Raw genomic sequence first — 16,375 nt, forward strand, 5'->3', positions numbered from 1 at the left:
TTATTTAAACCTATAAAATCATCTGTAGTATTTGGTTTCTGATCCCAAGTGACCTAACCACAAAGGCTGCAAGTGTCACTGAAAATTCATTTTAAGTTTTCCCAGTTAACAAAAATAAAAAATAAATCTGTTTTCTCCTAATATTCTGCTAATAGTCATGTCTGTCCCAAAGTAAGATTCAATTGTTACTAAATAAATAAAGCCAGAGAAACAGTAGGTACTATTATTTGTCTTGCAAATAATATAAACTTATCACTTTCTGCCAATTACAAGCTTAATAGGGGATCGCTAGCAGGGAAACTTGGAAAGTAAAAGCACAAAAAAAATTTTTTTAATCACCTGTAATTCATCTCCCCCCAAAATTACCACCACTAAAATATGGATTTCTGTCTTGCTAGTATATGTTTCTGTAAATAATTATATATTAAGCAAAAATAAGAACATCTTGTGATACTGTTATGTAACTGCTTTTTTTCCACTTATAAATAGATCATGTCCCCATGTTAATAAAGACTCACATAAAACATGGTTTTAGATAAGGTATCTATCATGAAATTCAGTGGGTTTTTTTTTTGTTTTTGTGTTTTTACAGGGTGATGGTATGTCCCCTAGGGGCCATGTAGAAAATCTGGGGGCTATTTGTGATTATTACAGAAGCTGGAGTTGTCTCCTGGCATTCTGTGGGCTAGAGCCAAAGGTGTCAGAGTCCCTGACATGAATGAGGCATCCCACACAACGAAGAATTTTTCCATCCCCCACATGACTTCCAAATGTCCTCTGGGAATGCTAGAGCCAGAAGCACTTTGCCCTTAGCACAATGTGAACTAGAACACCATGAAGGCTAGTGGATGAAACAGAAATATCTAGTGAATACACAAGGAAGGGGAAGAGATTAAACTGGATTGTCTCCAGCATTCCACCCAGAGCCACCATCCTATGATTCTAACACATAGAAATCCAGCCACATGACTTTTATCTAGTTCTCTCAAAGTTACTAGTTGTGTATTATATTCCTATCTTCTTCCATGATCGGACAACTGAAAATTGTATATCTCTTTTTTTTTAAACAAGGTCTCACTCAGTCATCCAGGCTGCAGTGCAGTGGCATGATCTCAGCTCACTGCAACCTCTGCCTCCCACGTTCAAGCGATTCTCATGCCTCAGCCTCCCAAGCAGCTGGGATTACAGGTGTGTGCCACCGTGCCCAGCTAATTTTTGTATTTTATTTTTAGTACAGATGGGGTTTCACCACGTTGGCCAGGCTGGTCTCAAACTCCTGGCCTCAAGTGATCTGCCCGCCTCAGGCTCCCAAAGTGCTGAGATTACAGGCGTGAACTGTAATCTCAGTGTGCCTGGCTAAAAATTTATATCTTAAGTTTCATTACAGTTAGCTACTCCAAATCCTATGCCTAGACAACTTTGACTTTTAAGCACAAACCAAGAAAACTATAATGGATGCACATAAAGATATTGTTTTTAAGATGTTTACTACAGCAATAAACACAAATATAAATCCTATAAGTAACTGCAATATCAAATACTTTAGATTTCATTACATAAATGATGGTATATCCATAAAAGGAAATAGAGTCATGTATCCCTTAGTGACGGGGATGTATTTTGAGAAATGCATCCTTAGGCTATTTCGTTGTTGTGCAAACACCACAGAGTGTACTTACAGAAACCTAGATGGTATAGCCCACTACACACCTAGGCTATATGGTATAGTCTAATGTTTCTAGGCTGCAAACCTCTACAGCATGTTACTGTACTGAATACTGTAGACAACTGTAATACAGTGGTATTTGCATATCTAAACATACAAAGGTACAGTAAAAATATGGTATTTTAATCTTATAGGACCACCATCATACATGTCCGTTGTTAACTGAAATGTTATTATGTGGTACATGACTGTATTTTATAGCCATTACGTATGTTATAGTGTATTTTATGATATGGAAAATATAATATTAAGCAGGACAAACAAGTTACATAGCAATGTAATATAATTACATATAACACAATGTAACATACAGCAATGTATAATATAATGTAACAAAGCAATGTAATTATGTATAATATATTCTTAGAGACAAATTTATATATATGTGTATGTATGTATACATCTATCTATCCAATCCCAAAAATGTTTTAACCTAGCATTAATAATATAAGAAAAAATACATATGGAGGGTTGAGTAGGAGCTCTGTGTGTATGTGTATGTCACTATACATAACGTGTGTGTGTGTGTGTGTGTGTAGTATTTAATGTAAATCTTGAAAAGGAATACCTCATTGACAAATAACTATAACAGAAATATGGGAGTAGCCATGACTTCATTGGGAAGATGAAGAGTAAGTTAAAGATTAGCCCCATTCTAGTGGCCTCAGGCACACTGAACACTTAACCAGCTGGTCAAAGTTCTAAATTAGGTTTAAATTTATACATTCTCTGTCTCCTATAATCATTATTGAAATTTCTCTTAAACCTATTTTATGTTAAGCCAAGAAACTTTCCAAGATGTTCAGATGTTAAGGACAAAGTTTCCTGTTTGGTCTCCTAGAAATATAATTTCTAACAAAGGGCTATAATGATACCAAAGCTTGCAAAACATGTTTCTTATAGAAATTGTATGTTAGAATATTTGCTATGGAAAATTAAATTTGTTCAATTTAGCCATAAATGAACTCACCAACCTTGTGATAATTAACCTACTGCTTATTACTCATCTTACTGGTCTTATGTAGAAAAGCACACTGCTATACATGATTATTGTATAATCATAATGCATTCTTGTCTAGCTTTCTATTCTAGGATCTGCTTGAAGTAAATAGTGCTTCTTTTTTTTTCTTTTATTATTATTATACTTTAAGTTTTAGGGTACATGTGCACAATGTGCAGGTTAGTTACATATGTATACATGTGCCATGCTGGTGTGCTGCACCCATTAACTCGTCATTTAGCATTAGGTATATCTCCTAATGCTATCCCTCCCCTCTTCCCCCACCCCACAACAGTCCCCAGAGTGTGATGTTCCCCTTCCTGTGTCCATGTGTTCTAGCAGATTTAAAGCCCAATGCATCCAGAAGCCCCTTTCATACACAATTTCTCTTTATAACATTAAAACAATAGCAACAATATAAGAATGTGTGTTACAATGGTAATAGTGGTTATATCTCGGAGGTAAGATAACAAGTCATTTTTACATCCTTGGGATTCTCTATATTTTCCAATGTTTCACTTATTTGATTATTAGTAGTAGTGGTAGTAGTAGCATTTTGAATGAGAGAATGTTTCTAAGTTTCCCTTTTATCCTTATGCCAAATTATCAGTGAAAGTGCTAACAATTTATCAAATGACCAAGGGTAATCTCCTTTAAAAAACAACAAAAAAGGAGAATTTCATTTCCAAAATAATCAAGTGTGAGCTCTTTTTTCAATCAGCAGTTTACGGACTGGGTGTGGGATTTTTGTGCTCTACAGCAGGGGTGGGGGAATTATTTTTATCTGTATCTTCAGGAGCTCGTATTCTTAAGCTATAGCCTTCCCATGTCTAATGTTTTAAATATCTAGAGTGTTGAGCATTTTCAATGTTAGAGCCAGAGGAAGCTCCAGAAATCATTTGACCCAAATTCCTTATGTTAGAGGAGGGGGCCTAGGAATTTGAGTGAAATGACATGGTCACCTGAGAGATGTGAGATAAAACCCTGGATCTCTTCATTTGAATGTTCTTTCCTTCCACCAGGTTGTTTCTGCATCCACGGAGGGAGGCAGTGGGTGTGGGCAGTGAAGGAGAGCCGTCCTTTCCAGCTCCCTTTCTATGTGGGATACTCAACATGAACTAGGTCAATACCCACTCATTATCCAACCGTATACCAGGGAGTCTCAAAGCACTGTGAAGGCAAGCTGTTTTTTATCTCTACCTCATCCCTGCTCCCCTTTTAAAAGAAACAAAACAAAACCCTAGGAACACACTAATGAGGAAGGAGAAGAAGATCCTAGAAATATGCAGAGATCAGGTACAGTCCAAGAAGGGAGATATGTCTTTTGTATTATTAATACTAAAAATCTCAGTGCTCATTCTCTTATTCATTCTGTCTCTGTTTAGCAGAACTCATTAAGACTCTGCTTACTTCTATGAAAAACATTTAAGTAAGAAACAATTAGCTATTCAAACACACACACACACACACACACACACACACACACACACACACACACATTGTCTATCTCAAAAACAAAAGATGAAAGGATTTATCCCCCATAGAAAAGTTGCTGCCAACAAAACTTCCTCTTTCTATAAAGCAACAAAGCCCACAGCTTTCTCTTTCATCTGGAATGTCAAAAAATAGTGGAGGCCATCCAAGGCCATTATCCTTGCTAAGGATCTTCAACCTCCTGTAACATGGGAATCTGGATGAAGAGGCCAATGAACTGGAACTTACAATGTAACCACCAACCTAATTAACAGTAAGACAATGCTATAGAATAACTCCTGTTTACACAGACAAGGTCTTTAACAACATTAAAGGTTTAATGTCGTCATAAATTTTAATATAATATTTTAAATATAAGTGAGTTAATCATTCTCAAAAGTAAATTTACTTAGCTTAGTAAGAATTCCCCAACTGCATTAATATTCTCTTACATTCATAAATTTCCCTTTGTCATATCTGAGGGTTTATAGGATTGGCAGTGGCTTTAGCTCGAAAAATCAGTCAAACTAATGCATATTCATTAAGTGGCAACTCAATACAGATTGATGGTACTAATCTTGGTTCTATTATTAAGGGAAGAGAGAACTTGAGCAAATCACAGACTCACTGGGTGTCAAAGAAGAAAAAGATAGTTGTATTAAATGATTACTAAGGTTTCTTCCAGCTCTAACTAACTGCAGTTCTTTAATTTTACATGTTTTGAAAATACCAGGTATTGAGGAGTATGCAGAGTAGTATAATAACCCAACCCTTCCACTCATGCACTGGAAGTCCATATTAAAATGAAAACATGTCATCTGGGGAAAAGATGGCATTAAGACAATATCAGCCATCACCATATGATAAGACATTTTCATCCAGGAGGACTTAGCTCCAGGGAGCTACAGAGTCCCCAGGAGCAGCAGTTGCCAGGAAGAAAAGGATTGAAGCAGGCATTATAAATCAAATGCCTATAGAAGCTTGGCAAAGAGCATAAATAAATGAGGAGAGCTGGGTAGGAATTGTGAAAAAAATTGAAATCTACTCCTCAGCTCCAGCTAGTTGTTGCCTTGGAGGAATGTAGGCCCTGGGTTATCCCTCCTTTAGACTCTTCCAAAGAAAGCCAAAAATCTGTAAAAACTCTTGATTTTAAAATGTTGATTCAAAATAGTTTAACTTTGTACAAGCCAAATATGTCTCCACACCAGATACACCTGTAGGACACCAAATTTGAGGCCTCTAATGTGTGGCACTGTAAGGCCAAGGAATATAATATAGGGAAGGGCGGGGCATGGCAAATGGGAGGAAGGGTGCAGTGAAAGAAGATGGAAGTGGCTTTTACTGTATCTGAGGTTGGCTCTGTTAAGGGAAATCAGAAGAGCAAGCCAGCTTGGAAGTAGAAAGACATTAGGACGAGGGTTCTGTTAAAAGAAAAACTTTAGCTGAATTAAATTTAAAAGGGTTTAATTGAGCAAAGAACAATTCGTGAATCAGGCAGCCTTCCCAGCCAGAGTAGGCTCAGAGACTCCAGCGCAGCCACATGGTGGAAGAAGAGTTATGGACAGAAAAAGGAAAGTGACATACAGAAAACAGAAGTGAGGTGCAGAAACAGCCGGATTCGTTACAGCTCGGCGTTTGCCTTATTTGAACATGGTTTGAACAGCTGGCCACCTTTGGCCACAACTTGGTAATTGGCACAAAAGTAGGCTACAGTTTGTATACAACTCCATTTAGGTTATAGTTCACAATGTACAGAGAAACCTTTAGGCTGAACTTAAAATATGTAATGAGGCAGCTTTAGGCTAACCTTGATTTAACAGTTCTGAATCTTCTCTGGAGTCATGTGTTTTCGAACTTGGAGGTAGAAAGACATTAGGACAGGGTTTCTAAATATTTTTCTGGGGTTATATGTGCCATATGAGAGTCTGATACATGTTTTAGAGATTTTCACTAGAAAAAAATAAACATACATGTAGTGGACAGAATAATAGCTCCCCAAAGATGTCCATGTCTTCATCATTGTCGCTCCTCTGCCACCTTACCTTATGTGACAAAAAGGACTGTGAAAATGTAATTAAGGACCTCGAGATAGGGAAATTATCTGAGTGAGCCCAATCTATTCACATGAATCCTTAAAATCAAAAAATGTTTCCCACATGATCAGAGGGAGATGTGACTACGGAAGAATGATCAGAGAGATGCAATGTTGGTGGCTTGAAAATGGAGGAAGGGACCATAAGCCATGGAATGTGGGCAGCCTCTGGAAACTGGAAAAGGTATGGAAATGGATAGATTCTTCTCTAGAGCCTCTAGAAAGGAATGGAGCCCTGCCAACACCTATTTTTTTTTTTTTTTTTGGCCCAGGGAGACATATGTAGGACTTCTATCCTACAGAACTATGAGATAATAAATTTGTGTTTAAAGCCACAAGTTTGTGGTCAGTTATTACAGTAGCAATAATAGAGTATATATACACAGAAACTTGGGCAAACACATTCATAGACCTTCCTGAGTCTTATCCTCATAAATACATAAAGGTTCCTTGTGCTCAAAAGAGCCCAATATACAACATGAGGACTCTGAGAGCTGTAGGTATGAAACTATTTGGCATTCGTGAAAAGATCAATGCCCACCTCATGACCTCAATCTGCTCCAAAATCTCACCTCTACAAACATGGATTCGTTTTCTGAAGACTGACTACTCCTTCGAGTCTCACCAAAATGATGTGTGACCCCAAGGAGTAAGGTGGCCTCTTGCTACAGAGAGAGCTTTCTTCCTTTTCTTACAGTGTTCATTAAATTAATAGCATTCTCCCCAACCCACTGCCCCAAAGAAGGTGGCATTTTACACCTGCTGAGACTTAGCCTGGCTTATTCTTTCACTCTGAACCAGACCTAGGTCTGGAGTGTCCCATTACAGTATCATGTCTCTATCAAGATTCTATTTGGCATGATATGTCCAAACCTGGCCAGATGGATGCTTAAAACAGAAGAGGAAGGTTATCAGGAATGTGAGCTACCTGATTCAAAGTTGTTTTTAGCCTCAGATCTCATTTCACTAGTTCATCAAATTTCACAATCCCTGTAATATTTTGAGATGGATTTTTTTAAAGTTCCATTAGAATGTCCCTTGGTGATGTCACCATGGTTCTGATAAATAATTGTAGTTTAAAGGTTACTTAACTAAGAGTACTAGACATAACTGCCCTCACAGCACTCCTGATATGTGACTTATCACCAGATCCTGCGATTGCTGACAGTGGTGCACAGAACAGTCTGGAATGTTGTTAGGTCAGAAAGCTCAATTCTGTGAAAGTGGGACATGAAAGATGGGAGATGGGGAGGCGAAAAAGACAACAAGGTATTTAGGATCCTATGAAGGTTTGCTAAGAGGCAGAGGAAGAGAAATACAAAATGGGATACACAATGGTTTTAAGTTTACTGAACATCAAGCATCTTTGAGAAGGTTAATTGCTAACACCATTTTCCCCTGTTGGTCTCTGTTAAATATCTACCCCTACAGGACCACCATACATTCCATACACAAGCATGAATGACTTTTTTTTTTATTTTTTTGTTTTGTTTTGTTTTGCTTTTATATTATTTTGAAATATGCATGGGAATAATAGTTGACTTTCTTCTTTCTGAGAGAGACAGTCATCAGGCTGGTGGGCCACTGACTAAACTGATTCCAGTAGCCAAAAAATAGCTTTCTTACAATAATACCTCAAAGAGGAGGGAGAATGTCCTGATTACTGGGGAAATTACAAGGCTGAATCCAACAGGTATTACCTGAGGTCAGGTAAGAGTAAACACAAAAGAAGTCAGCTTGTGAAGAGGGTTATAAAAGGTGCCCATGAATCCGCCTGGATAGGGAAGCACCTTACCTTTGAGGTCCCCTCCAACCTTTTGAGGTTCTATTATTCTAAATTTAGTATATTGGATATTTAAAAGTACAACTGCATAGCACAGCCAATCTTCTCTGTAGTTGTTGATTTAGACTGTGCTGCCTTAGAAAAACAATTCTAAAGGTCAGGCTCAGAAGCACAGCCCTCCCTTTCCACTGAGTGAGGGCTATGATTACACTGTACACAAGATCCTACAAAGACAGCTGACACAACTAGCGGTTGAATTCTTTCTTCTGTTTATTTCCAGAAGAGACTTTCCATAGACAGCTGCAATGCCAGGCTCCCATCAGAATGTCATGCCAACCTTTCTGCAGGCTGCTTTCCACCCACATCCTTACCCTGGATCCAGGGCTGTCTCCAGCAGGTCTAGCAGGCTAGAGAGGCCATCCTGGGGCTATGTCAGGGCTAAGGTCACTGGAAGACACTTGGGTCAGCACAGAATCTGCACCTGCCATGCTGCAATCAGACATTTGTGGGTTCAAATTCTGGCTCAGTCCTTTTCACTTGTGCAACATCAGGCAAGTGCCTTAATATGTTTCAGACTATGAGTACACAGCTTTACGAGAAAGTAGAGAAGGCTAAATGAGAGACTACGTAAAAATCAGTTGCTATGGTGCCTACATGGTCATCACAAATTTATCGCTATCACAAAGGAAAATCTAATTCCCTCTAGCATAGAATAAAGAATAAGAATAGATGAAATCAGCATTCCTCTCCAAGGGCAGGACCTGTCTCCACTTCCCCCTGAGCCTTAAGGTAGATTATTTTCAAATGGAAGACAGAGAAAGTAGGTCATTTACATTTATCTTAAACTCACTCAGCGATTCCTCTTCTAGGCCCCTTTAAGCAGCTTTTCTGACTATAAGGAATGCCAGCAAAAGTCAGAAAGCCTTGCCTCTTGTGTGGGAGTGGCAAGCACACAGTTGGCATTTCTGAGAAAGGAACCACAAGCACAGAATAGCCTCTGATAACAAAGGGCCCACCTTGGTTGAAGTCGCACTGTTTCTTGGCACTTGAAGGCATTGTTTTGTGGACTGTCATGAGCTGGTGTTCCTGCTCTCACCTGACACTCTGACTGGCTGGATACCACATGCTCTGTCTCCTGCAAGAAGAAAGAGCAAAAGTAGATGAGCTGTCAACAGCAATCAGTTCCATAGCATTATTATGCTGGAAGTGGGTCTCGGGGCAGGGAAGCAGCAATGCATAACACATTCTGCTGATTGTAGTGTGGGAAGGGAGCCAATTCACTGGTCCAAAATTTTAAAAGCTTCTATCAGTCAGTTGCTGCAAGATTACAGAATAAAGACAAAAATCATAATAATAAATCTTATGTCCAAAAGATATGGTATAGCCATACAATAAGAATTTTACAGACATTAAAAATGATGTCATGGAAGAATATTGAATGAATAGACACATCTGAAAAGATAATTCATAGAAGAATATTTATACTATAGGCTTATTTATGCAAGAATAAACATATGTATGAATGTTCACACATACTCACACACACACACACACACACCCCCCACACACATGAGATTGGAATAAGTTGAACCAAAATCTTAACTGTGACTAACTCTGAGACATCATGTTTATTTATTTTTGGGAGTCCATATATATTTTCTAAGTTTTCTACAATAAACATTATTTGTATAATAAGAGAAAAATTTAAGTTCATCTAAAAACTAAAGAACAAATCATTTTTATGAATTCCAGATCTCAAGAGTCCTTGATATCTCTCCCCTCATCCTGCCACCACCCCCTCATACACACACACTATTGCCATTGGCCACATTGCATCTGAAGAAACCACAGTGTGGGTTATCCATGATGCAATTGCTCATTAACTTAGAAAAACTCCAGAGTGCTAAACACTCTACAGAATAAACACACCAAAACTAAAACTAATCTGGATTCAATACAAAGACATGCATACATAGCAAAAATGAAAGATTTATATATATCCAACAGTTCCACTACTATCATCTTTGAGCCATGTCAAACCTCTAATTGAAAAACTTTCTTTAGAATAAAATAGCCCTTCTTTAACCTAATAAATGAGATACTAAAACAAAAATCTGCGAGAAATTCAGTAGCTCCAGGTGGCTACCATCATACAGGCAAATTATTCAAGCAATGCAGTGAATTTGGGTCTTCTGCTGCAATATATTATGGTCACAATAGAGAGCCAGCTCCTCTATTAAGGGTGTGGGTTGAAGTCAGTACAAGTGTCAATGTGTCAGGTGTCTTAGAAATCATGTTTCCAGCACACTAGAAAAACATGGTGAGGCTTTTTGCCAAGAAGTCATCATCACAAGCCTCTACAACAAAATCATATGAATGCCTTCATACAAAAGGGGTAAAATGGGAACAGCTGGGCAGAGCTGTGGGAAAGAAAAGAATTAGCCCTATCAAGATCCCCTCTTTAATTATTTGAAGCCTCCAGCTTCAGATAAGAAGACATGCCACATGAAAAGTTTCCATTAGTATGCACTAGTCCCCTAGACTTAGTAGTTGCTTGAGAAAAATTCTACAGCTACCAAAATACTGGTCAAATTCTCCCACACAATGGTTTTCATGTGAGACAGAGTTCTGCTTGCTACTTGCTCAGTGTATGACCTTGGCCAAATTACATAAGTTATCTGGGCTCAGTTTCCTTTTCTGTAAAATGAGGATAATACCATCAATTCCACAAGTGCCTGCCAGTTGGAGGCACACAGCAGATATGAACTACTACTGATAACAATATTGCTTTTATAAAAATTTTCTTAAAGCTCAATATTCTGAACCTAGTGCTCAGGTAATCCTTGCAGAATTAACCCAAATGAGTTCAGCAAAAGAAAGCCTATTTTTGTGGTGGAATGCTTATTTCACATTTCTATACTAATAGCAATATTATTTTAAACATTATATTTAGAAGCCTCAATAGATGCAGGCATTAAGAAATGGCCCCTCTGAACTCTAAAAGGTTTAAACCAAAAATGCCCATTTTATTAAAACCTTATCCTTTTAGGAAAGAGTAGTGTTTGATTTTTTTTTTTGAAAATAGTATTTTATCTAACTCTTTGAATCTTCAAAAGTTGAGAAGGGTTAGAGAGGCCAAACACTGTTGGGTTCTCTTGGCCCTAGGATGTATCTTAGATATGAATAACAAGAACTTTAGAGAAAGTGCCTCCTTAATATGCTTAGATCAGAGATCTCAAAGGACTGCAAGAGAAGAACTCTTCTCTAAAATGGGAAGATAAGGAGTATTTGAACACAGCTGACTATCAAGTCCCTGATTCAAATTGGGAAAAGAGTGGCACTGTCACCTATGTTTCTTTTCCCCACCAAGAATTTCAAACCTCAAGATGGTACGGAGAATTGGGGAAGACTAAGTAAGGAGTCTGGTACAAATCATCCTGAATACTGATGAATGGAACAGGCTCTGATGTGATATGTATGTGTGATTGTCATGACAGGCTGCCCTTCCCAATGCCAAAAGTTAGATCATGAAAGTTCTGATCTATAAGCCCCACTCAGATCAGAAACCCAAGTACAGCCTTTCTTAGAAAATACCGAATTTATTCTTCCTTCCAGAGATCCTTATGATCTTGGAAAATATTTCACTCATAAGAAAAGGAATAAAGATTTTTAGTTTAGTTCCTTCTACTCCATTATCTCCTCATGGAATGATCACCTGTGGGCAAATAGCCCCAGCAAAGCTCACATGGGAATCAATGAGCCTTCAGATGCTTCTAATTTCTAGGCTTTAAGTCTTCTAGCTGATACCCCAGACAGCCTGAAGCAGACACAGACCTCTCTAGTGTGCCCTAGGTAAGTTCCTGACCCACAGAAACCATGAAAGATAATATATGATTATTGCAATTTTAAGTTTTGTGGTTATTTGTTATGCAACAATAGATAACTAAAACACATTACCTTTCCTGTATTCTAAGATATCATCAATTATAAACCATCATTGGTTTGATTACATAACAGTCTTTTAGGAAAAAAATAATGCCACATTAAATGCATCCATCAATTTTAAGAAACGTTCAAAAATGAGAAAGGTGAAATTTTGAACAGATGTGTGCATTGGCATTAAGGAACGACAGAGCATGCCCAGGACAGCCTGGCATGTAACAACACAAGACGTCCCGACCCAAGTACCTTACAGGGAATAGGGGAGGAAAACCCAAGCCTTAGTTGACCAGCTTTAAAAAATAATTTCATGTTTTCTCTTAAAGAAAGAAGACAGAAGAAATGGGGATATCATCTTATTGAATTAACAGAACAGTAGCTTTCAAAGGTCTTGTGCTGCCAGCTGTCATTTATTCATAAAGTTATAAAGGAAAGAGTACAAAACAAGAATAGTAGTACTCAATCAAATGTATTTGCCTCTATAAGAGATTTAGCCAGATGCATGAGAAGTCAAGGCTTACTTCCTTGGTAAGCCCATTTCTCTGCTCCAGTGGGACTCCACCACCTGGTGAAGGTTAACTAGGGCTGCCAAAGAAAGTCCTTAGAGTAAATAACATATTTGTAAAAGATTGAGAGTTAACATTTTGTCCCCACCCCCCCCCCCCCAAAAAGGTGACAACATCAAGAAAGGAAATAAATAACACATTTGATTACCTTTGCCCATTTAAGCTTCATCACTCTGTTTAGAATCGGCTGTAACATTCAGCTCAAAAATTGTAAAACATTAAAGTAGGGTATGTATTCTGAAATAAATAAGATATATTTTTACCTAAAAAAACCCCACTATTATATACCAAGCACTTTTATAGTTGAGAGGGTTATAGAGAAGTGAATAAGACATTCTTGCCCCCAAAGAACTTTAAAATCTACTGTTTGACACAGACTGAAGGGTAAGAGAGCAGATTCTAACTTTTTACTTCTGTGTTAACGTGTCTGTCAAATGGTCAGATCCAAACTGACCAAGGGGACTGAGGGAAGAAGCCAAAATCCTCTGCTCCATGCTTGGTCTTTCTGCCACCTGGCCAAGCGTAGCCCAGATGGGCACCTGGAAGAAAAGGCATCCCACATCTTTTCCTGTTCCCAGCCATCTTCATCTACCCTCCACCTCACCCCTAGTATGTCCCAAGTCCACCTCAGTGGGGTGATTTGTTGGTTCTCTGCCAAATGCAGGGACCATCAAATTGACTACATTCTGAGACAGTTCATAAGAAAGCTGTCCATGAAGCAAACATAATTTAGGCTATTTATCTCATCCAGGTACAGAGGCTAGGAGAGTGTGCATGATAACAAAAGGAAAGCTATTAACTCAAGAGGCTCAAAACTCAAACTTAGTTAAGGAAAAATTAGCTGCCCCTAAACCAGAATGGTGAAATATGATATTTTGTTCTCATTGCAATTTTAGTGAGTTCAGCTGACTCTTGTAGCACTTGAGATCATCTAGTTTTGATCAAATGGCATGGCCATTGCTTCAGGCCCTTCCAAGTTCCTTTATTTGTACAAATCCATGGCCATCAAGAAAACAAAACAAAACAAAACAAAACAATATTCCATTCTAATCCCACCATTCTAATCCCAGATCTTGCCCATCTTCTCTGTCTGAAAGTCAGAAATGTATCTTTGGGCCTCAAGGATGTACACATCCTGTATATCTTCCCTCCAGGATGTGGTCAATCAAAACATCAAATGTTCATCTTCTCATACTTGAGGTTTTCTCTGTGTCCACTCTCCCCAAATTGATAAAACTTTATTTTCTTCAACTACTGGATTAAATTTTAAATTAAATGGTTCTGTAGCTTAATCACTCCATTGTTAATGCCTTGCATTTATGAGAGTAAGTATTTCCCAAAATCTCTAATTAAGACATGATTAATATATCTGATAGCACTATAATTTGGAAAATCTTATATTTTCAGTTCTTAAGGTGAACAAGAGAAAGTGTTGTAAATCTACCCTATCCTACATCACCCAAGAGTCCCTTTTTTCTTAACCTTCACATATCTGTGAAAGTGACTTGATGTCCTTCTGAATAATTGGGGAACTTTAAAGATGTTTATACCTGGATAAAAGAAGCTATTGGACTATTACATTCATGTCGTAACTAGGGTAAAGAGCGTCCTGTACGAGTTGATTTAAATTTCCTTTCAAAAATGTGTGTCTATTATTTAAAATTTTCTGGCCCTTTAAGAAATAGGGAACCAAGAGAGCAGTTTCTTCAGATCTATTTTTAAAACATTTCTGGCCATCTTACTCATTATTTCAACAAAGAAATAAAATAAATCATGGAAAAATGCAGGCATAGGCTCAAAATCCACATATATCCATGAAGTAGGATGTCCTCTGTCACCCAGGCTGGAGCGCAATGATACGATCTCGACTCACTGCAAATTCTGCGTCCCAGGTTCAAGCAATTCTCCTGCCTCAGCCTCCTGAATAGCTGGGATTACAGGTGCCACCACCATGCCCAGCTAATTTTTGTATTTTTAGTAGAGATGAGTTTTCACCAGGTTGGCCAGTCTGGTCTGGAACTCCTGACCTCAGGTGATCCACCTGCCTTGGCCCCCAAAATGCTGAGATTACAGTCGTAAGCAACTGCGCCTGGACTGATTCTATTTTTTTAAGCTGTAATATATATTACCCAGTTTACTGCTTTGTTGTAAGACTTTCTAGTAGAAAACAGACATTCAATTATGCTGTCTATCATATCATATATATTTTCCAAATCTAATAACATTCACTGAGCGCTTGCTCTGTAGCAGGTACTAAACTAGGCACCTTCTATGTACATTTTCTCATTTACTAGGAGGTAGGTTTTAGTCCCCCAGTTTTCCCCAGTGAGAAAAATGAAGTGAAGAAAAGGCAGATGACTTACTGAGGCCAGAAAGATTGCCTTTTATACATGAGGTGCCTTTCTGAAGACCTTGCAGAGTCTGACTGACATTTGTGTATTTTAAGGCTATTCTCATGACAGCGGATATTGAGTATTTCCATTCACCAGCTAGTGTGGAAATATTTGAATAAAATCAATACAGCTTATAATTCAATAGGCCCAAACAGCTTTGATATACAGTTCTTGATCGATTTGGGAGGAATTGCATTAATTCGAGTTGTTTGCCTTAAAAGTGATTTAATACTTTATATTCAATACTTAATTAAAAATTGTATAAAATAGGACCACACCAGATCACATGACTGAGCTAGAGCACCCAGTTCCTAACTCCAGTCTCCTAAACCCAAACCCAGAGTTCTTTCCATTATATATTCTAACCACCCACATTTACTATAGAACTGAGAAATATCCCATGCAAGTCAATGTGAATACAGTCACAGTTAAAATGTAACAGCTGGGGTGGGTGGTATTCAAATGTAAAATCAATGGAGTATACACAAGAGTAAAAAAGAGAGTCATGAGGCATGCGAGTTTTCACTAGTATTTGTTTTTTCTCCTCTCTAGCATGTGGGTTAAAGGACTCAGGGACTCTGAAGTGAGGGAGATTCATAAAAACCTAGTCTTCTCTCTAACGAGCTAGAGATTGGAGGCAGGGAGGCAGGATTTACCAGTTGTGAGATGTAAGATAGCTGCCTTGAGTATTTTGACAATCAGCTAACCAAAATCTAGCTACCCCTCTCTAGGAATCCTTGCATTTCTCCTCCTGCCCCACTGAGGAGTTAGGCCTTGCACAGGTCTCCAACTCTCCAATTACAACACATTGCTAAGACTACAGAAGGCTCCAAACAGCAAAAAGCATGAAGGAAAGCAAAAGGCAAACAGTTTCTGATTATGATCACATTGCTTCACTCCCTCATAGCACTAGTATCTGTAACTACCATGCCTGAGCCCTGAAATATACCTACCCTGACCTTAGAACCAGCCTGATCCCTCACAGCTAATGAGATGTCCTAGACTTGACCACTGTAACTCCTAGGATTCATAAACTGGTCATCTCTGCAGCTTTATGGGATTCTTGGTTTTCTGATGACATTCATTCATCATTCAAATATTTGGTCCCTATCAGGGGCTACATTCTGTGCTCTTCCTAGTTCCTGCCCTCAGGGAGCTCACAGTCAAGTTAGCAGTGGCAATGGTGGTGGGGGATGGAAGAGGTGGCAAGACACAAACTATAAACAGGCAATTGAAGTATAGTATGATCAGTGCTACGATAGGATAAGGACAAAGTGTGAGATGCTTTGAGAACGTATAGGAATGACACCAAGCCTAGTTCTTGGGAGAAGTATCACTGAAGTGGCCTAAAGGATAAATGAACATCAACTGGAGGAAACAGCATGAGGCGGAGGCAGAATGTA

At 38.4% G+C, this 16,375-nt stretch overlaps 1 protein-coding gene across 5 annotated transcripts in view; it reads right to left on the reverse strand.

Moving 5' to 3' along the window:
• FAM13C (family with sequence similarity 13 member C) overlaps nt 1-16,375 on the reverse strand; it is a 117,804-nt gene that overhangs the window by 69,853 nt on the left and 31,576 nt on the right. For all 5 annotated transcript variants that reach the window (XM_055092820.2, XM_008974649.4, XM_008974647.4 and 2 more), the window contains one exon: nt 9,091-9,209. In XM_055092820.2, the coding sequence (XP_054948795.1) occupies nt 9,091-9,209 (119 nt within the window). The remainder of the gene's footprint in view (nt 1-9,090; nt 9,210-16,375) is intronic.

The sequence above is a fragment of the Pan paniscus genome, chromosome 8 (assembly GCF_029289425.2).
Source record: "Pan paniscus chromosome 8, NHGRI_mPanPan1-v2.0_pri, whole genome shotgun sequence".
NCBI classification, from domain to species: Eukaryota; Metazoa; Chordata; class Mammalia; order Primates; family Hominidae; genus Pan; species Pan paniscus.